Below are 23,351 nucleotides of genomic sequence, written 5' to 3'. Positions count from 1 at the left end.
AACCTGCTGCTTATATTACAAACTAAACCTAAGTCTCTTCATCTGTGAATTGATGGGTGAGGAAATCATACTTAAAATTTAGTTATCTGATCTGTGAATGAGGGTGGAGAGGGAAAATGCACATCTGTGAACTAATTGTATTTAACCAGGTTAATAATATAGGGAAAATGTTTCCTAAGCCACAAATTGCTGAAACTTCTAGATGATGATGATAATGATGATAATGAGACAAATGAATACTTTTTTATTGACTAGATTAAGAAATATATTGTATCACTAATTGTGGTGAAAGCCTTATCCATACATAAAATTCTAGGCAAAAGTTCTGAAATCTTGTCATTATTTATACTTCTAAATACTTGATTAGTGAAAATATGAAAAAAAACCCAGAAAAGTACAGAGCACTATATACTTTTGTCACTAGTATTTATTGAGGCCTAATTTTTCACCACTCATGAATTTTTGCACATTTCATGTTGTATTTACACATGTCAATAAAAACTGGAAAAATAGATGTTACTGAGTCATAGAAAGACAAGGACTGTGTTAAGATATGTGGCAGTACTTTTTAGAAAGAACTAGAATTCACTGCAAAGATCATTTAGAGTATCAGAAAAAATATTCTGTTTCATTCTAGGTAAGATTTTTAATAATCCTTTTAGATATTCCTCTTTTTTAATTCACACTTGTATGGACAAGTAAATCCCCCCACCCCTAAAGGTAGATCCTAAATTTTTACATTTGTGGGTCTTAAAATCAATTAATTGTCCATTTTACCATGTTGACAAGTAAAAAAGGAGAAAGAAAAGGAGAAGGAGGAAGTGGAGATGAGGAAAATAAAATAACATGAAAAAGAATATACAGTATGACTTCACACATATTAAGGGGAATTGTAGAAATTGTTTCAGATTTAAATGCATGTAAAATATTTTTTTTACTATAAGTTATTGTAAAGTTCAAAAGATGTTGTTTTAATGAACAACAAAACGAATTGAAAAAAAATGAACACTATTTCAGTTCAGAAAGACCTTGGAAACTACTTAAAAATACTTATATCTGAGAAAAAGTTCTTCTCCTCACTAATGAATTAAATTGTTATACGCAGCATAGTTTCTATAACTGTTTTCATGTAATTCTTTCCTCTTACCCTTTTATTGGCAGTACCTATGTGCAATATAAATTCATTATTTATTTAAATTGCCTTTGAAGGGTGTTTCCGTAGAAATTATATTAAACGTGTCCCTGGAACCTAGTAAAGAAGTACATTTCATAAATATGTGTTGACTCACCAACATGAAATGTGTGTTTGGAATTTAAATCAGAAAATAAAACTTTTTTTTTTTTTGCTAATAATCAAAGTGAAAATTGAATAAAAGTGTTTTTTGCCTAAGATGAGTGTCAAGATTTCAACACAGCTCAAACGTTATTTTTGTCTCTAAAGTCAAAACAACTTACAAGTGTAATTTTAATATTTATGCATTAAATTCTATTGAGCTAGTAAGTGTATGTTTGACTGGAATATAACTTTATCTGTCAATGACAGCAGCCATGAAATATTGACAGTTACAGGTCAAAAAGTTGAGTATGATCTGATCTTAAGTTATGAAGTCAGGTTTATGAAGATCAACCTCTGTTTTCTTCTTTAGGAATGGCAAATTTATTGAAGAAAATGAAAAGTACATACTGAAAGGAAGCAATAAAGAACTCACTGTCAGGAACATAATCAATAGTGATGGGGGCCCGTATGTCTGCAGGGCCACAAACAAGGCAGGAGAAGATGAAAAACAGGTACTTCTCCAAGTCTTTGGTAAGTATTATAGCATAGTAGTTAAAACTGTAATGTCTAGAGGGGGGTCTGAGTCAAATTCTACTCTGTCACTTATATGAGCTATTTAAATTTCCAAACCTAAGTCTCAGTTTTCTCATCTCTAAAATATATTTTAAAATTGCAGCAACCAGATAGAATTATTTTAAGAATTATATGAGATTATACATGTAAATTTTTGTAAAATATTTGCTGACTAATAACAGAGGCTGAAAGAAAATTCATTTAAATTATACATATTGGGATCTATTATATTATTTATGGGTTGATCTTCATAAATCTTTAAATGACATATGTTGGGATCAGTTTTACTTTTAATATATTAATACTTCAAAAGAGCTCACCTATAAGGCTATACTTTGGAAACATTGACCTGTAACCATAATTAAATACTCCCTTTTCATTTTATTAAAAGGAAATGTACATAAATATCTTCCATATTTACTAAGAGCCATATTGCCTTCTTTGGGGAGCTTACAAACAATAGAAAACCGGTAAATTAATTTTTAATTATTGATTTAGCCCCTATTATATTTGCAAGAGGAAAATTTTTGCTGGTAAATATTTAGAATGTGATTGTTCTCTTTAAAAAGCAAACACTAAAAATTATAGGCACTACTAATATTTAGTATGCTTTCTCCATTTTTAAAAACATTGTTATCAAAAAGCTTTCACAACAAAGAAAGGGAAAGGAAGGAGGGAGTACTCCATAAGAGTAAATGCTCTTTGGTGACCTAAATGAGAAGGAAATCCAAAAAAAAAGAGGAGGTATATGTATATCTATAGCTGATTCACTTTACCGTACAGTAGAAACTAATACAGTATTGTAAAGCAACTATATTCCAATTAAAAAAAAGAATAAAATAATACATGAATCTGGTATTGAACTTTTAAAAAAAAAGAAACTACAGGACAAACAAACAACTACAGGATTTCTTTAACAAATAAATTGGGTGGGGGCAGTAACTAAATATGGGTCAAAATAGACATAAGAGGAACCTCAACCAATCACAGTATATAGGCCTCATTTGGATCTTGATTCAAACAAATCAACTGTATAAGGTTTTATGAGACAACCAGGGAAATTTGAACACTGAGTAATTGGTTACTAATAAAGTTGTGTTATGTGTTATAACAGCAACAAAAAAAAGAGTAAGAAGGACCAGTGGTTGCAGTTGGCAGAAGCAGGCATATTACTTAGACCAAAAGACAAATGGTAATACATGTGTGGACACATCCTCTGACAGCTGGTCCTGTAGTAGCTGTAACAGAAATATTTTTCTATACTAGAGAGATTTTCATAAAGCTTATATTCAAACAAAATAAGACAGACAATAAAGAATATACCAAAGTATATTAAAAAAGAAAATTGGAATAATAAGATGTTCTAAGAAGAAAGTGAAACTAGATTAATCAGGTAGTGTTGGGTAAAAAGAGCTGTTATTTTGGAGATCATGGTGTTGGAAAGTTGCTCAGAAGGGTAATGTTTAGATGTGTTTACATAAAAATCTTTAATGATGAGAAATCCGCAAAGCTATGAGCCAGGAGAAAATTGTTCACATAGAGGGAAGAGTAAACAAACTTAAAATTATTAAAAATTATAGAAAGCATCTAATTTGTTCCATCAGTATTTCCCGCTTAAGAAAATGTTCTCTATAAAATGTAAATGCTAAATATGACTCAGTATAAAAATAAATTAATAATTAGAAATGATAGTGTTTGAGATAATTCCAAAGGATAAATAATCTCAATCTACCTAAATGAGCTCATATGAAATATTTAGTTACTTTTAAAAATTAATCTGGCAGTAAGAACACAGACAAAGAAAGTTTCTAATATTTTTGTCCTTTCAAATAGAAAATAATGAATGAAATATAACATGCCATATCACTGTATAATCACTTTGTATAGTAACACTGAACAGATTTGTATTGTGTTTGACACAAAAGCATGTATATAAAGTGGAAATAAAACTAAATCCATTAAAGTCAATGGAGTAAACACTGAATTGTAAAAATATATATGCCATGTTTCTGATATCAGGAATCTAATTTTCTAGGATTAAGAACAAGTTATTTATATTTCATAATTGATTGCATTTGGTGATTAAAAAGAAACCTGTTACTTGTTCTGAAATAGTAAGTGCTGGCTTTTATCACTTTTAGGTTCAAACAAATAAAAACTTAAGAAATGCCAATAATACAGACTTTAAAAACTTAAAGCTCTTTGGTATATGTAAATTTGTGGAGGGATGTAACTTTTAATATTAATGTAATTTAAATTACTAGACATGATGTTTTGGTTTTTATAGAAGTCATAACTGTAAAGAAACAATTATCTACAATATGGAATAATATTAAGGTAGTCTGAGGTCAAAATAAATAAGCTAGAATAATAAAGGTAAATAGTATGTATATATATTTACTTGATAAATATTTTAAACATTGCACATAATTACACTTACTATATATTCAGAATACAATCATTATTTTTCTTCTTTGGTTTTTGTTTTTAAAGTTTAAGAGATAATCACTACATAAGCAGATGTCATACACAGACATACACACAGAAGTACTCGTGTGACTTTACAAGAGGAAAATTTTATTTTTTAGCTTGAGGGAAAAATAATAAAGTGGCTTTTAATTGACAAAATCTTGGAAGGAATTATACCTTTTTATGTTGGTTTCTAAACCACTTAAAATTATTTTTGTAATCATAATCAATAGCATTATTTTCTAGTTTTTTCTCCTACAATTTGCAACTCTCCTGGCACTCTTATAAAGCAAAGCATGACACTATATCTGCTCAAAGTTAATAATTCCATACTATGCTAAAGGGTACTTAAATTGTCACCATGAATAGTAATATTTCCTCCAATACAGATTGAGTAATGTATATATTTTTTACAGTACAGCCTCACATAATACAGCTTAAAAATGAGACTACATATGAGAATGGTCAAGTCACACTAATATGTGAAGCAGAAGGGGAGCCTATTCCAGAAATCACGTGGAAAAGAGCAGTGGATGGCATCACTTTTTCCGAAGGCGATAAGGTAACAGCAATTTAATATATAGTGTTTTTCAAAACTATTGTATTGGATTGGCCAAAAAGTTCGTTCAGATTTTTCCATACCATCTTATGGAACTTTTGGGTGAAACCAATATTTTCAGTGTTTTGCATATAAGTAAATATCACATTGGACTCCAATTTATCAAGTAATTTGTAGGAATGCAATAAATGGCTTAATTCTTAAAAAGGTGACTCTACCACAGTTAGCCTAAAAATAAATTCAGAGGAGAAAAAAGTCAAATTGTAATATTTAAAGTTGTTTTTCATTGAGCCAAAAATCTTAGGTTTTTAATATTGTTTCTTAAGTTTGCCTACATGCAAACTTTTGGTATAAACTGTATCTATAAAATATCTTATTGCAATTACAATTCCTCCACCTTGTGCTGTGAAAATGAAAATAATTTAAATTCACAAAATTCTGGCTGTCATTTAACTCTTAACTCTTTAGTATTATCTTTATGCAGTAGGACAGTAGGTTTCTGCCTTTATACAATCTATAACCTGATAAAGACCAATACGTACAAACACAACAAAATACAGCATTTTGGTAAATGTCACTCTCATGTAAATTGGTGAGTTTTCATCAGATGCATTCAAGTTCCTAAGAAATCAAGTAAACATTATCTTATATTTCACTGCACTCCATAGATTTACATTATCGTTATTTTATGTAACTATTTATATAAGGCCCCAAGTATAAACCAAACTGAAACAGAAAGAAAAAGGCACTGGATTAAGAATATGATGGAATTGGCATTTTCACACATGTAAAAATTATCAGATTAAACACTTAGATCTCTTTTCTTTCTCAGTGTTAAAGAGCAACCTTCTTAAAACCTCTTTCATTTGTTCAAATCAATTTCTGTTGAAGAAAATTATTTCTAAAATATAAGTACCTTTGACTTACCAACATTGATAGCAGAAAAATTTGAACTCAGTTTATTCAAAATATGCTTTCTATCCCTCCAACTCATCATGTAATTTTAACAACATGCTAACTCCATAAATTGACAAAGAGGCTTCTCCCTGGCCATTTACTATTTATCTTTTGAAATAATGTATTCCTGCATATCACCCTTCTTAGCCCCATTTCCTCCTCATGATGGCATTTTTAAGAGCATATTTCTTTTGGCAATAGTTACACTATTTTGATATACTTGTTTTATATATGAAAGTTGAAAATCAAATTTATAAAATGACATTGGCATTCTTCTGGCAAACCAGAAAAATGACATAGAGTTTGCTTTCATATTTTTTTAACTACTACGGTGCATTGCCAAATCTGGAAAGGAGTTATATCTCCATAAACTTCTTTAAAATTGTCCAAAAAAATTAGATATATATAACTGTAGATAACTGTTTTCATTGTCAGTTTAGTACTTTTCTTTGGACAAAATCACTCAAGAATAATGATTTTCATGTTTAGGCACCCTTATTAATTATACGTTCATATTCCTAACTCATACTTTCATTATTTTTTTGTACTATATATTTCCTGAAAGTTCTCTTCTCAAACATAGCTTTTACTCTTCATTTAATAGATGTTTCCTTATGTTCATACCAATAATGAGAGGTATATTATATTCAGTTATTTTATCAATAAAACGTTATCAAGTAACCAGAAGACCATGATATTTTATTCTATGCCCCAAGCAACCAAAACTACATACAGAAATTTCTTTGATAACAGTTGTGAAAAATAATCACCTAGTTTTTGTTTGCTAAGGACTATGTCTATTAAAGCACACATCTTTTTGTTTTTCTTTTGCTTTGTCACAAAACCATTATAGAAACCCTAATACACTTTTGTTTTTCCAAACACAACTATTATCCAGTAGATATACAAATTAAGACTACTCACTTCCTATCCTGACTTTTCTCCAAAATTATTTTAAGAACACTGCCTTATTTCCTGGATGGTAAGCCTCCTTTCTCCTAACATTCCTTGTTTCTTCAACAGCCGAAATTCAAAAATGGAAGAGTTGAGCTGAGCCTTGAAGTAAGTCACATGTAGTTTTGAATCTCAGCTCAGCCATTTATGTTGCTTCAGCTTTGGCAATACTATGTGAAGTCTTTTTAATATGAGTTTCTTCATCTTTAAAATATGGATAACAATACTTATTTCACTTATTGGTATTAGATGAAGAGTACATTGTAAAATGCATATGAAAGTCTTTAGGATATTGTAAATATTCAATAAACTTTGTTTATCATATTGCATAAATATTGAAGCATAATTTATCTTGTTTCTATTATTTTGAGTAAACTCAAATTGTTAATAGACTCCATAAAGTCTGATAACTAAAGTCTGATTAAACATTACCATAGAGTATATTGTGATTATATCTCTCTTGTCATGAAAAGTAACATGAGATTGTATTTGCCTTAAGAATCACTTGGAGAGCCTGTTAAAATGCAGACTCTAGAATCCCACTTTCTGAGGTTGATTTAGTATGTCAAGCACAGGACCTAGGAGTACTTTAATAAACTCATCAGTTGGTGTTATATGGATGCTCTCCATGTCATCCATACATTGGAAAGCAGTTCTCGAGCTCTAAGTCAAATGAAATTGAACAACTTATCCTTTCAACAGAAAAATACTCTTGACAAATTACTTGGCACCTTGGCACCTTGATAGGGGCTTGGAAATCACAGAATAAAACAATCAGAACTTTTCATTACTATCAATGAAAATGATAATTGTGTAGGTCATAGTGAAATATCATCAATAATATATTTCAAACTAATAACTCCATCCAAAAATAGGAAAGTATATTTAGCAAATATGTTCATCATTGTAGATTTTCAAAGAAAGGGGTCTCAATTAATGTAGTCACATGTAGATATTTTCTGCAGCTATAGTTCTGTAGCACTATTGGACTATGCATGTTAATGGTGTAGTGTAAAGTATCTTTGCATAATATATCCTTCAGAAACAACAACAAAAAGTATAGTGCTTAAACACAGAACTCTTTTAAACTCATAACTATTTTCTCTATAATCTACTTTAATGCATTTTCCCTCCATTTAAAATAATATATGTAATTTAAAAAACTCTCCTGAAAAATTAAAAAAAATACATGTAATATGTAAGAAAAATACAGTATGCACTTGCTTTAGAAATATTTTTGTAATATCCATTGTTATTTTAAGATATTTTGTTCTTTATTTTACTTTTTAAAAAAATTTACAGGTTTACCTCACTAACTTTTAATTATACATTTATTGAAAAAATATGGGCAATTTATTTTAGTGGTAACTTGATAATTTTTCGTTAAAATATCAATTTACTTGGGTTATCAAAAATTTTATTAAATTGATAGCTTAATTTTAGCACATTATTTTTTTGGAGTCATCCTAAGATACATTTGTGTATAAAAATTAGAAAGCCCTGACCTCTTCATTTAATAGATGCTATATACATAACTGTAATAATAGTTAAATGCACACAATAAAGTTTAAGACAGAACCAAAGCTAATATCATGGAATGTGTTTAATTCAGCTATGACTCAAAAGTTGTAAATTGTTTTGCAATTTAAACACTAAGCAATCTAAATTTTTTACATTAAAAATCTTTATTTTCTAAATAAAGCCATGCTTTTTCACAGGGTTGATTTGAGGATTATGTGAGATTGTATGACTAGAGTGTTTTGAAGTCCCTGGTATAAACCTCTGTCATCTATTTTGAATCATTTTCCTTAAATGATCCCTTATTATCATTCTTATTGATCAATAAATATTAGTAGATGTACAATTATGAGTATTGTTAAATTAGTATGGGAAGGCATGAAGTGTCATTCAAGTCAAAATTTAATCCCAAATTTGTCACTTTGGCCTGTCATTTACCATGTTAATTCTCCTGCCTGATTTCAGTTTCTGCACGTCTATATTAGGATAATAATAAAACCTCCCTGGAAAAGTTTCTAAAGATGAAATGAGAGCATGCAGATCAATATCTTAGACCCAGATTGAACTTAAAAGTGTTATCTTCTCTTTTCCTTGGAGGTATTTAGTCTTTAGATACTTTAGAAATGAGACAATGATCATATTAATTCTGTGACAACGACTGCTGCCCCAAAGAAACCAGATAAAAACTAGTATGAGCATAGTCATATGTATTGTATGAATAATATCATCCACAAAACAATAGAATGTTGTTACAGTTGTTGTAGATTTTGCATCTTTGACATAGCTATATGTAGACGTTTACTATGATATAATCTCTAGCAATGTCATTTCAATGACTCATATATGAACTTGTTTTACCATACTAAATTCCAAATCTTGTAACTATATATTGCATTCCTCTTGGAAGTTGACAATGTTGGGAATCTGCATTTGAGTGTCATCTTAATCACTGTATGTGTCAATCTCTATCATTGCAGGGAAATACTAGAGATGAGGGCTGTAACTTCCTATCCTGCATAAGGATAGACTTTCAGATTACTCTGAGAGGTAAAGCCTGGTCTTTACTCGGTGAGACACAATATCAGACTAGAAATACCACAGATTTATTACATCATCATCTTCTTTTTCCCTCTCTCCCAGGTCTATCTTCTCCCACTCTCCCCAGAATTTTCCTTTGTAGGAAGTAGGTCATTTTTTTGCTTCCTTTTGGGCCCTATTTCACCTCTGATATTATGTAGCAATAAATATTGATTTGGAAGAGACACTTCCACATTCTAAGAAGTACCTAAACAAGTCATTAAGATAGGAAGAAAAAGAAATTGTATGCCCCACAAAGCCAGGTTGCTTAAGAATGCCAGTTCTTCATCAATTTTCAAGATATGATTTCATATGATAAAATTGGTTAATTTTGAACATTTTTTAGAAATTTTGTTGCTTGTCATTTTGGGAGTAAATGGAAGTAAAAGATCTACAGGAAGTGATTTTTATCTCTAAAATTCTTACAAAAATGTAAACATAACAGTAACCAATCTCATCTATGTGAATAGACTGTTTTATGTAATAATTCTAAAGTGCTTATAATATTGTTTGGTGGATGACATCTCACATGAGTCATGTATCTACTCTTAAGATACAGAATCTATAATTATTTTATTTCTGGTATATTTGTCCTACAGAGTAAATTTTAGTCCTACCTCCACTAGAAATTAATCTCACTCTACATTGAATAAGAAATATTTGAACTGTATAGCAATAATTTGTAACTGTTTTAAAGCATAATTTCTCAAACTTCAGTCATTTGACCATCAGTTTCATTTCTTTTCCATATCCATGTGCATCCTGGACTGTTATAAACTTAATTTTTTTTCTTTAAATTAAATTAGCTTTTTATTCATTCTAATTCTAACCAAAAATATGTTACATTTTAAAGTGCACATCAAGGTAAATATAAAACTATAAAATAAAATTTGTTCTAGGGGCTTCCCTGGTGGCGCAGTGGTTGAGAGTCCACCTGCCGATGCAGGGGACATGGGTTCGTGCCCCAGTCCGGGAAGATCCCACATGCTGCGGAGCGGCGGGGCCCGTGAGCCATGGCCGCTGAGCCTGCGCGTCCTGAGCCTGTGCTCCACAACGAGAGAGGCCACAGCAGTGAGAGGCCCGCGTACCGCAAAAAAAAAAAATTTGTTTTAAAAATAATACCTAAACTTAGCATGTGCACCTTTCCTGGTACACACACCATGCTTTTAAAACACTGCTTTCATTTCAAACATACTTTGAATTAACATGATACAAAGTTTAGCTACAAAATTTTGAGGACAGACCCTGTTATGCTTTCTTTTATTTGGGGGGTCAAGCACTTCCCTCCAGTAAATAAATATGCTACATTTTTAGTTAATGGGTAGAAAGTTCACAAATCATAGTAACAAAAACCCATTTAATTTCAATCCTTAACACCAAATGATCTTTTCAAAATGATGCCAATAAACTCAATAACTAAAGCATAGTGATTTAACTTCAAAAACAATGTTTTTCTATTTTGCTGAAGTAAAATATGAAATGCTGTTAATGGTCTAAGTTTAGATCAACTCAAACTTTGTGATTAAAATAATAGGACTTTCTGTTCTTTTACATTCATTTGAAAAATGTGTTTTTCTGTGTCAAAGAAAACAAGCCTACTGATTCAACATTAACTTTAGTACTTTAAGTCCATTTTGCTTTCTGTTCCTTTGAATAAATAGATGTATTTAAACTGAAATTTAAGATAAAAAAAATACAAATTATAGTCTACTTTAACATTTAGCTTTGCACTTACATACAGAAGTCATAGTTGTACCAGAGTGTTTCTATTTTAATTGTATATAAGTAGTAAACATTTTTCTCCATGAATTGAGGCACTATGATCTGGACAATACTTACTTCAAATGTTCTTGCAGAATAAACTACCAAGACAAAAGGAATTTCTAGTAATAATAAAGATGGGCAGTTCTTTGATACAAGCACCTGAATAAAATATGTTTTAAATTTTATAAAAAATTAAATTCCTAGTGTAAAAATATTTATAATTACATTACTGCATTCATTATTATATTGTTTTATGCTCTAGGATATTATTTTTTATTGCATAGGTACAGCTTTGGACCTAAGGAAAGTTCATGTTTTTAAATGATTTATTTAAACCACTTTTAATGGAGGGCAGAGGATAATGGAGTAAACTTTTCACATTATATGAAAATCTCTACTAAAAATTCTTAGATATTTTTATATATAAACTGTGAAAATTACATTAGCCTTTCTGTATTTCCCCCTTTTTTCATTCTAAAGCAAATACAAGTTCTTGAAAATTAAATTTAATAAAATGTAACAGTAAAATTATCTTTACAGTGACAGGAATTTATGTCACTAACGTTTCCTTTATCATTTGCCCAAGTTCTTTTAACAACCATCAACAAATTTTATTGAGGGCTTTTGTGTTTACATGTGCTATACTATGCACAAAGAATATAGCAATGTAAAAAAAGTTTTCTGACTCATAGTGCATACAATTTAGGAGAGGAGATGGAATCAAAGCATATTTAAAATTAGCAATATTTTATTTATGAATATGCAATTTTGATATATGAAAACTCATATGCAAAATATCAATTTTAAGTATATAAGTAGACGTCTACAAGGCTACACATATAGCTGTGACATAGTTTTCTGTGCTATCACAGACCCAGTTCAACTTGTTCTTCTGAAAGTCCTCTGTATTGGTGCATTTTGGAAAGTATATCTATCTACTCTCATTAGAATATCTCATTTCAATTTGCTCTAGGCTGAAAATTTCTTCGACTCTGATTTAAAAAGAAACTTTAAAAAATATTTAATGGTGTAATTGGCAACACCTTTGTATTATAGGAGACAACTTAAAATTTTCAACTTCTTTTTTCTCTTTAAATAGAAATTACAATATGAGACTAACAAATCCACAGTTACTGATTTAAGAGAGACTGTAGTGTTTCAGGTATCTGTACATTATTATAAAAGTTCCAGTTCAAATATTTTAAAGACAGTCATGTACAGTTGAACTAGACAGATTGCTTGCTGTGGGTAGTAGTATGATAAAATAGTAGATGGAAATTACAAAAATGCAGAAACTTTCAAAGCCTCAGGGGTTATAGATAATGGAATGTATTAAATTCCAAATGACAGAATGTCCAGTCCCATGAACTTCTCTATCACAATTTGTAAGATCATCAATGTCTAAAAAAAAAAAAAAATCCTTTCATTTGATGTGACATTGTATTAGAAGATCTTAAATAATCTTTGTTACCCTGATATTCTGCCTTGCTGTGAAATTAAATCTTTGAGTTAATATTCGGGGAAGGGGGTGAGTGGTACTGAACCAAGGTTGTACATCAGAATCACATAAGGAGCTGTATACACATGTACCTGACTGAGCCTTATTCCCTGGGAAATGTCTGAGCCTCTCTCCCAGAGTTCTAACTGCACCTGGCTCCTAGATATTCTTATCCAGTATCTTTGACAGGGATTAGAGAGTTATATTTTGAAAAGCCCCAGAAATTGCTCCTGTGTTTGTACCCTGTAGAGAACCACTACCTTTAAAATTACTATGTGTCTTGCATCACAAACCCCCCCCGCACACACACACATAAAAATACACACAGTCAACTTAATGTGATCTTGATATCCAATACATATATAAGATATATAAAAGGAATTAGTTTGTCAAACTCATGGATATCTAGTCATGTTAGCATTGGTATTCCCAGTTCGTATAAAACAGAGCTTAATGAATTGAAATTATGTGGTAGTTGCAACACTGATTCTTTGTTTCAATTTCTGGATTTGCCATTTACCTTCTCTGTGACTTCAGGGAAGTTGATGTATTTTTCAGTTCCATCATTGATAAAATAAATCCCCTTCAAACTCTATTTCCCTATTCTATAAATCTTTCTATTGATTCAGTAGATAATCACATATTTTAAGACACAGTTTTTATTTCCATGCTAAGCCCTTTTTAAATTCATGTATTTACTAATTTTTCAATTCATGATTTTCTAATAACTTAATATAGTGAGGCAGTGTGTTTGCAATTTCCTTCTTCTATATAGCTTTTCCATATAACAATTATAAGAAAAGCTAAGATTACTTTGGCAATGTCTTTACATTGGAAAAACAATGTCAGTTTCTGGTTGTAGAGAGGAATGCTAAAGAGCATACTCCTGGCACCTGTAGATTTTAATGCCTGTATTTTTTTTTTTTTTCAGAGGTAATGGGCTTTTCTGAAGGATTTTGTATTTGAATGACATTTTTAAGGTCTTTCTAATGCAGTTTTTCCTACTAGTGTTCTGAGAGCAGTATTATAGATCCCTGCTGGGCAATAGGCAAAATGGATACTTCTATTCCTCATCTGACATACGCAGGGTGTAGATTATAATTGGGCATGTTGGAAATCTTCCTGGATGCTTCTGAGCTTGCTCAGAGGTGGGTTTTCAATCATTTACAACTCTCAGAAATTTCTTTTCCAGCCCACACCTCAAATAAAAATTATCAAAGAAATCTAGTCATAAGTTCAACATGTAATTTTAAAAAAACATTTTTGAGAAAATTCTGGGAAATAGTTAAAAACTAAAAATTTCATTGTTCTTTTAAAAAAACATCAGTTATTAATGAACTATTATTTTAAAATGTATATAAGTATATCCAATTGAAAGAAACTATCATCTTGTTTGTAGGATGATATATTAGTTCACAATTTTACCATAATTGTTCTGGGAAAAAAAACATTATTTACATACTGAAAGTGATTTTTCTTTGGCTTTGTAGCAGAAAATATATTATTTTTTCTTGTAAATGCCATATTCTGTTACAGACTTCATGTGGTACTTACTTTATCTCATGAAGAAATTTACCACTGAAGAAAATATAAAATAATGTAGCTACAAAAATATGTAGATTTCAATGAATATTAATCGACTTAACAAAAATAACAAATTTTCTGCTAAATGTAATTTTGATTTATTATGTGAAATTTTAGTGGAAAACAGGAACTAAATTCAAAAAACAAAATGAAATAAATTTGAATGAAGTGCTGTACAAGTAGACACAGTATATCTGAAAATATTTCAATAAATATTCTAATAAACAACTTGCAAAAAAAAAATAATACATTTGATGACTTCCATTGCCAAGCTTAAGCATGAAGCAAAAACAAGTGCATAAAAAAATGTTAGTTAAACAATAATTAATTTGTAAAATTGAATACATTTTCATGAAAGGTACTTTAATACAGTTATTATAATGCCCTCATTGCTTTGACTCATGGATTAACAGATAATAAATTTAAATAAAATATATTAAACAAAGATATCTTCAGTAATAACTCTGTTCAGCCATCTATTGAGTAGTTGTGTTTACTGAGGGGATAAAACCTTCTTAGTGAGGCTCTTCCTTGGCTACTATGTATTGTCATGATCTATATCTTGGAGCAGCATCATTGCTGTTTTGTAATCCACAAAATTTCTTATTCAACTTTCTAAGTTCTTCATTCTTGGAAGCCAGATTATTTTGGATGCATATTTAATAGTGTATCTACTTATAAGAAAAACATTTATACTCCATCAAATATATAAAACTGATGTAATTTTAATATCTGTGGATCCTAGCATCTTTTCCCTTGCCCAAATCACCCACCTTGTTCACTTCTTTTATTCCCCAGCTTAAATTTCATTGTCTATTATAATCACTATCACATATATACTCCTGGATCTTTTTTTGCTTTGTGAACTGTTTCTAGCAAAATGTCAGTCATGGTTTAATTAACCTCAATACCTATTCCACACATGTTGCAAGACAGCTGAAGTTAGCTGGAGGAAAACTACAATCATTCTGAATGATCTCCCTTTAAAATTGTGACCCATAGCTTAATGCATGCTCTTTGTGTTTTGCAGTACTCATGCCACATTTTCCTGGCTCATTTTCTTCACCAGTTTTAGATACATTTCCTCTATCCTCAAGTTCATAAACCTCCTCTGTTCTAAAAAAGCTCAGCTGGTGAACTGGTTCCTCTTTACTAAGAAAATAAAAACAATCAAAAGAAAACTGTAACAAATTCCTATTACTACATCTACATCAAACATAGCTGAACCTATATATTACCATGAAGGTAATATTCAGGTTTTTATGTGGATGCTAGTTCCAATCCTCTCTAACATATTATAGACATTAATCCAATAATTTATCTCTCTATTTCCAACATTTTTTTTACTCTCCACCTTATTTATTATTCCCATCAACATTCAAAAATATTTTATTTCTTTTATATATATTATAGCATATAATATATAACATAATATGTAACTTATACACAACATACATTTATGTATATATTATATATAAAATGAGTACATACATACCTACATATCCTTTTTTCCTCTATTTCTTTTTTTTAAATTTATTTATTTTAGTTTATTTATTTTAGTTTTGGCTGCATTGGGTCTTCGTTGCTGCATGAGGGCTTTTCTCTGGTTGCGGTGAGGGGGGCTACTCTTCTTGGCCATGCACAGGCTTCTCGTTGCAGTGGTCTCTCTTGTTGCGGAGCACGGGCTCTAGGCATGTGGGCTTCAGTAGTCGTGGCACACAGGCTCAGTAGTTGTGGCTTGCGGGCTCTAGAGTACAGGCTCAGTTGTTGTGGCACGTGGGCTTAGTTGCTCCACAGCATGTGTGATCTTCCCGGACCAGGGCTTGAACCCGTGTCCCCTGCATTGGCAGGTGTATTCTTAACCACTGAGCCACCAGGGAAGTCCCTTTTCCTGTATTTCTAATTTTATTTTTTCTTCCAGTTTTATTGAGATATAATTCCCATACAGCACTGTATAAGTTTAAGGTATACAGCATAATTATTTGACCTATATACATCATGAAGTGATTATTAAAATAAATTTAGTGAACACCCAACTTCTCATATAGATACAAAATTAAATAAATAGAAAAAAATATTTTCCTTGTGATGAGAACTCACAGGATTTGCTCTCTTAATGTTCATATATAACATACAGCAGTGTTAATTATATTTATCATGTTGTATCTTACATCCTTAGTACTTACCTTATAACTGGACGTTTGTGCCTTTTGACTGCCTTCATCCACCCCTGCCTCTGGTAACCACAAATCTAAATATGAACTCTTTTTCTATGAATTTGTTTTTGAAATATAATTGACTTTCAATACTATGTTAGGTTCTGTTAAACGATATAGTGACTCAGCAGTTCTACACATTTCACAGTTATCTCCACAATAATCTAGTTATGGTCTGCACCCATACTTAGATATTACATAGTTATCCAGGCACCCGTGGATCTGACCCCACCCACCAGTGTGCCAACACCAACTTTAGGACACGCTGTGGCCTGCAGCCAGCCATGGCAGGAACCAACCCAGTGCACCAGGGGACTGAAACCAGCACTAGGGCCCCCAGGGTCCTGTAGCCAGAGATCCCAGGACATGGCTCCACCCACTCATGGGTAAGCACTAGCCCCAGGACACCCTGGGCCCTGGCCCCACACATCAGCAAGTTGACATAGAGATCCAGGACCCTGGCTCAACAACCACTCACCCTAGAACCCAGGTCTGCCAATCAGTAGGTCAGAACTACCCTCAGGAACCACTGGGTCTCTGTAGCCAGCCACCTTGTGACCCATCCTGCCCCAGAGGCCAGCATTCTCTGCACAAGGCAGAGCCTGGCAACCAACCAGACCCAAGCCAGACACACCTACCAGACCATTCACAGTAGTCATCCTACCATAAGAGAAGGACCCAGGCATCTCACATGGGGGCACCCCTAGAGCATATAGGTCTGGTGAATAGAGGGGAGTGTGCTGCTGGGACACATAATATGTCTCCTGCAAAAGGCCACTTCTCCAAGGTCAGGAAATGTAACCAACCTACCAAATACATAGAAATAAAAATAGAAAATTAGACAAAATGAGGTGACAGAATAATATGTTCCAAACAGATGAACAAGATAACACCCCAGAAGAAGAATTAAATGGAGATAGGCAATCTACCCTATAAAGAGTTCAATTTAATGATTATAAAGGTGTTCAAAGAACTTGGGAGAAGATTGGATGAACAGAATGAGAAGTTAGAAGTTTTTAACAAAGAGCTAAAAAATATAAAGAAGAACCAAACAGTGATGAAGAATATAATAATTGAAATGAAAAGTACAATAGAGGAATCAACAGTAGATTAGATGATACAGAGGAACAGAAAAGTGAGCTGGAAGACAGAATAGTGGAAATCACTGAAGCGAACAGAAAAAAGAATAAAGAATAAAAAGAAATGAGGACAGTTTAAGAGACCTCTGGGATAGCATCAAGTGTACTAACATTTGCATCATAGGGATTCCAGAAGGAGAAGAGAGAGGGAAATGGGCATAGAATATATTTGAAGATATAATAGCTGAAAATGTCCCTATCTTGGGAAAGGAAACAAACATCTAGGTCCAGGAAGCACAAAGAGTCTCAAACAGGATAAACCCAAAAAGGATCACATCAAGACACATTGCAATAAAAGTGGCACAAATTAAAGATGAAGAGAGAATATTAAAAGCAGCAAGGGAAAAGTAAGAAGTTACATGCAAGGGAACTCATGTAGTCTATCAGCTGACATGAGTTTCAGCAGAAATTCCATAGCCCATAAAAGAGTGGCATAATATTTAAAGTGATGAAAAGGAAACACCTACAACCAGGAATGCTCTACCTAGCAAGGCTTTCTTTCAGATTTGATGGAGAGATCAAAAGTTTTTCAGACAAGCAAAAGCTAAAAAGGTTCAGCACCATCAAACCAGTTTTAAAATAAATGTTAAAGGGACTTCTCTAATCAAAAAAGAAAAGTCCACAACTAGAAATATGATAATTCTAAAAGGAAAAAAATCTCATTGGTAAAGACATATATACAGTAAAGTAAGTAAACCAACCATGTATAAAGCTACTAAGAAGGTTAAAAGACAAAAGTAATAAAACCATCTAAATTCACAATAAGTAGTTAAGAGATACACAAAACAAAAAGATGTAAAATATGATGTTAAAACAGTAAGTATGTGGGGTGGGGTGTAAAAGTGCAAGGTTGTTAAAATGCATTTGAACTTAAGAGATCATCAACTTAAAATAATATATATTTATATATTGCTATATATAAAACTCATGGTAACCACAAACCAAAAATATCTATAATAGATACACAAAAAGCAACAGGAATCCAAACATAACATAACATAACATAACATAGCATAACATAACTAATGGATCACTGAAGAAATCAAAGAAGAAATCAAAAGATACCTGGAGAAAAATGAAAACAAAAACATAACAATCCAAAATCCATGGGATGGAGCAAAAGTAGTGTAAGAGGGAAGTTTATAGCAATAGAAGCCTACCTCAGGAAACAAGAAAAGTCTCAAGTAAACAACCTAACCTTACTTATAATGAAAGTAGAAAAATAAGAGCAAGCACAACCAAAGTTAGCAGAAGAAAAGAAGTCAAAATATCAGAATAGAAATGAATAAATAGAGAATTAAAAAAATGGAAAGATCAATGAAGTTAAGAGCTGGTTTTTTGAAAAGATAAATAAAGTTGATAAACCTTTAGTCAGACTCATCAAGAAAAACAGAGCGAGGGCCCAAATAAATAAAATTGGAAATGAAAAAGAATTTACAACCAATACCATCAAAATACAAGGGACAATAATAAATTATAAAGAACAATTAAATATGCCAATAAAATATACAACATGAATTGGACAAGTTCATATAAATGTATAATCTTCCAAGACTGAACCAGAAGAAATAGAAAATAGGAACAGACCAGTTATCAGCAATGAGATTAAGTGAGTAATAAAATAGCTCCCAACAAACAGAAGTCCAGGACCAGATGGTTTTACAGGTGAATTCTACTAAACATTTAGAGAAGAGGTAACTTTTATCCTTCTCAAACTATTCCAAAAATTTGCAGAGAAAGGATTGCTTTTGAACTCATTCTACAAGGGCAGAATCAGCCTGATACAAACACCAGACAAAGATATCACAAAAAAGAAAATTACAGGCCAATATCACTGATGAACATAAATGCAAAAATACTCAACAAGCTATTAGCAAATTGAAGTTAACAATACATTAAAAGGATCATACACCATGATCAAGTGGTATTTATCCCAGGGGTGCAAGGATGGTTCCATATCTGCAAATCAATGTGATACACCACATTAACAAACTGAAAAATAAAAATCATATTCTCTCAATAGATTTGGAAAAGGTTTTGAAAAAACCTCAACATCCATTTTTGATAAAAACTCTTAATATAGTGGGTTTCATGGGAACATACCTCAACATAACAAAGGCCATATATGGCAAGCCCACAGCTAGTAGAAAAGCTGAAAGCATTTTCTCTAAGATTAGATACAAAACAAGGATGCTTCTTCTCATCACTTTTATTAAACATAGTATTGGAAGTCCTAGACACAGTAATCAGAAAAGAAAAGTAAGATCAACCCTAATTGGAAAGGAAGAAGTTAAGCTGTCACTGCTTGCAGATGACATGATACAATGCATAGAAAATCCTAAAGATGCCTCTTAAAAACTACTAGAACTCATCAATGAATTCAGTAAAATTACAGGACACATGATTAAATACAGAAATCTGTTGCATTTCTGTACACTAATGATGAACTATCAAGAAGTGAAATTAAGAAAACAATCTCATTCACCATTGCATCAAAAATAATAAAATACATAGGAATAATGTAACTAAGGAGATAAAAGATCTGTACTCAGAAAACTATAAAACACTGATGAAATAAATTGAAGATGATGCAAACGGATGGAAAGATATACTGGGTTCAGTATATCTTTGGATTGGAAGAATTAATATTGTTAAAATGACCATTCTATCCAAGGCAATTTACAGATTCAATTCTATTCCTATCAAAATATCAATGGCATTTTTCACAGAACTAGAACAAATAATTCTAAAATTTGTATAGAAACACAAAAGGCCTAAAGTAGCCAAAATGATCTTGAGAAAGAATAACAATGCTGGAGTTTTAATGCTCCCTGATTTCAATCCTACAAAGCTTCAGTAATCAAAACCATATGGCATTAGCACAAAAACAGATACATAGATCAATGGAACAGAATAGAGAGCCTAAACAGGAACACACACTTATATGGTCAATTAATCAATGACACAGTAGGCAAGAATATACAATACAGAAAAGATAGCCTAAATGGTGTTGGGAAAACTGAACAGGTACATGCAAAAGAATCAAACTGGAATACTCTCTCACGCCATGCCCAAAAATAAATTTAAAATGGATTAAAGACTAATGTAAGACCTGAAGTCATAAAACTTCTAGAAGAAAATGTAGGCAGTAAACTCTTTGACATTGATCTTAGTAATATTTCTTTGGATATGTCTCTTCAGGCAAGGGAAACAAAAGCAAACCTAAACAAATGGGACTATATCAAACTCAAAAACTTTTGCACAGAGATGGAAACTATCAAAACCCAAAAAGGTCACCTACATAATGGGAGAAGATATTTGCAAACCATATATATGATAAGAAGTTAATATCTAATACAAATAACTCATACATCTCAACATCAAAAAAACCCAAACAACCCAATTTTAAAAATGGACAGAGTACCAGAATAGACATTTTTCCAAAGAAGACATACAGATGGCCAACAGGCACATGAAAACATTCTCAACATCACTAATCATCAGGGAAATGCAAATCAAAACCACAATGAGATATCACCTCACACCCGTTGGAATGGCTATTATCAAAAAGGCAGCAGGGCTTCCCTGGTGGCTTAGTGGTTGAGAGTTGGCCTGCGGATGCAGGGGACATGGGTTCATGCCCCGGTCTGGGAAAATCCCACATGCCGCGGAGCGGCTGGGCCCATGAGCCATGGCCTCTGAGCCTGTGTGTCCGGAGCCTGTGTTCCGCAACGGGAGAGGCCACAACAGTGAGAGGCCTGCGTACCACAAAAAAAAAAAAAAAAAAGGCAGAAAATACCAAGTGTTGGAGAAGATGTGTAGAAAAGGGAGCACTTGTGCACTGTTGGTGGGAATGTAAATTGGTGCAGCCACTATGAAAAGCAGTATGGAGGGTCCTCAAAGAACTAAAAATAGAACTACTGTAAGATACAGCAATTCCGCTCCTGGGTATTTATCCACAGAAAATGTAAACACTAATTTGAAAAGATATATGCATCCCTATGTTCATTGCACCTTTATTTACGAGAGCCAAGATATGGAAGCAACCTAAGTGCCCATCCATATATAAATGGATAAAGGAGACATGACATATCAATATTTCTTAGTCATAAAGAAAGAATGAACTCTTGCCAACATGGATGGCCCTAGGGGGTATTATGCTAAGAGAAATAATTCAGACAGAGAAAGACAAAAATACTATTTCACTTGTATGTGGAATCTAAAAATCAAAACAAATGAACAAACATAACAAAGCAGAAACAGACTTACAGATGCAGAGAACAAACAGGTGGTTGCCAGAGGGGAATTGGGTGGGGGGAGGAAATAAATAGGTGAGGGAGATTAAGAGGTACAAGCTTCCAGTCCAAAATAAATGAGTCATGGATATGAAATGCACAGTGTGGTTAATTATAGTTATACCCACATATCCTTCATATATGAGTATATATTTTTGTCTGTGCAAATATCAGAAAGGTAGATAGCTACTACATTTGGCTTCCAAATCCCATCTGATTTCTATCCTCTATTCATAGCAAAATCCCTTGAAAATGTTGTTTAATCTTGTTCTCTCTAAATTCTTCCTAGAATTATCTCTTGAATATACTCCAGTCAGGCTTTGACCACATGACTCCACTAAAACTCTTTGGAAAGCTTGTTACTAATAACATTCACTTTTCTAAATTTTATCACAAATTAGCAGTCCTGATTTTACTTTTCTGCTTAAGAGAAGCATTGATACAATTAAATGATCTTTTCTGCTTGTTGCATGGTCTTTGGCTTATGGTATACTTTCCTGTTTTTTTCTCTTATCAGTCTTTGTCTTCTAATTGATCTCTAAATTATCAAGGGTCCTAGTCTGGCGTCTATTCTTGGATTCCTTTCTCTAACTATGTTTATTCCCTTGACTTATTCATCTAGTCTCATCATGGCTTTAATTACCAGCTGGATTCAGTAAAATTCAAATTTTAAACATAAACCTCTCCACTAAATCCTAGTTGTCTGTATCCAATGATCTACCAGGTAGCTCCATTTGGATATTAAATAAGTATCTTAAACTGAAAGTATCCAGTCCAACTCTATACATTATCTCTACTTCTGCTTTTCCGTCAGTCATCCAAATTTCATTAAATGGTGATTCCTTCCCTCCAGTAATATAGTCTAAAATTCTTTATGTAATCTTTGACTTATTGATTGTTATACACACATTCAAATTTTGTAACTCCTATTAGCCTTATTTTAAATATATTACAAAAATTCATAATTTCTCAAAACACAGCTGTTACTGCTCTAGTCCAAGCCAGCATAGTGACTTGCCTAGACTATTGCAATAACTTTTAAGAGGTTTTAATGCATTCACCTTTGCTCCCTGTTATTCTCATTAAAATATCTAAATTGGTCCATTTGAAATAAGTCAGATAATATCACTCTTTTTTTCAGAAGGCTCCAATAGCTTCTCATATCATTTGGAAATCCCTTTTATTACCTACACTGCTCTATATGATAGGCCATTCTTCAAATCTCTATTACCTTCACTTTTTCCTCAAATCCTACTATTAAGGTCAATTAATTTCAACCAAATAAGATTTCACATTTCCTCCATCAATCCTTGGCTGGAAGATTTTCAATAGTGTATGTATTTTATCCATCTACAACTTTGAATGTACATTGTGAGTCATAAGTGTAGTGAAAACTATCACAAATCTTTGATGTACTAATTGCAGTTTCCAGCACTTTTGAGTTTGCTGAGAGAGTCCTTGATTGCCAACCT

At 32.1% G+C, this 23,351-nt stretch overlaps 1 protein-coding gene across 3 annotated transcripts in view; it reads left to right on the top strand.

Moving 5' to 3' along the window:
• The window catches only part of NCAM2 (neural cell adhesion molecule 2), a 491,601-nt gene that overhangs the window by 322,412 nt on the left and 145,838 nt on the right, over window positions 1-23,351 (top strand). For all 3 annotated transcript variants that reach the window (XM_029214785.1, XM_029214787.1, XM_029214786.1), the window contains 2 exons: window positions 1,647-1,807; window positions 4,735-4,880. In XM_029214785.1, coding sequence (XP_029070618.1) covers window positions 1,647-1,807; window positions 4,735-4,880 — 307 coding nt within the window. The remainder of the gene's footprint in view (window positions 1-1,646; window positions 1,808-4,734; window positions 4,881-23,351) is intronic.

This window comes from Monodon monoceros, unplaced genomic scaffold (assembly GCF_005190385.1).
Source record: "Monodon monoceros isolate NGI ecotype Baffin Bay Population unplaced genomic scaffold, NGI_Narwhal_1 Super_Scaffold_11, whole genome shotgun sequence".
NCBI lineage: Eukaryota > Metazoa > Chordata > Mammalia > Artiodactyla > Monodontidae > Monodon > Monodon monoceros.
The sequence above is the reverse complement of the archived record's forward strand: the minus strand, read 5'-3'. Positions and strand labels throughout refer to the sequence as shown.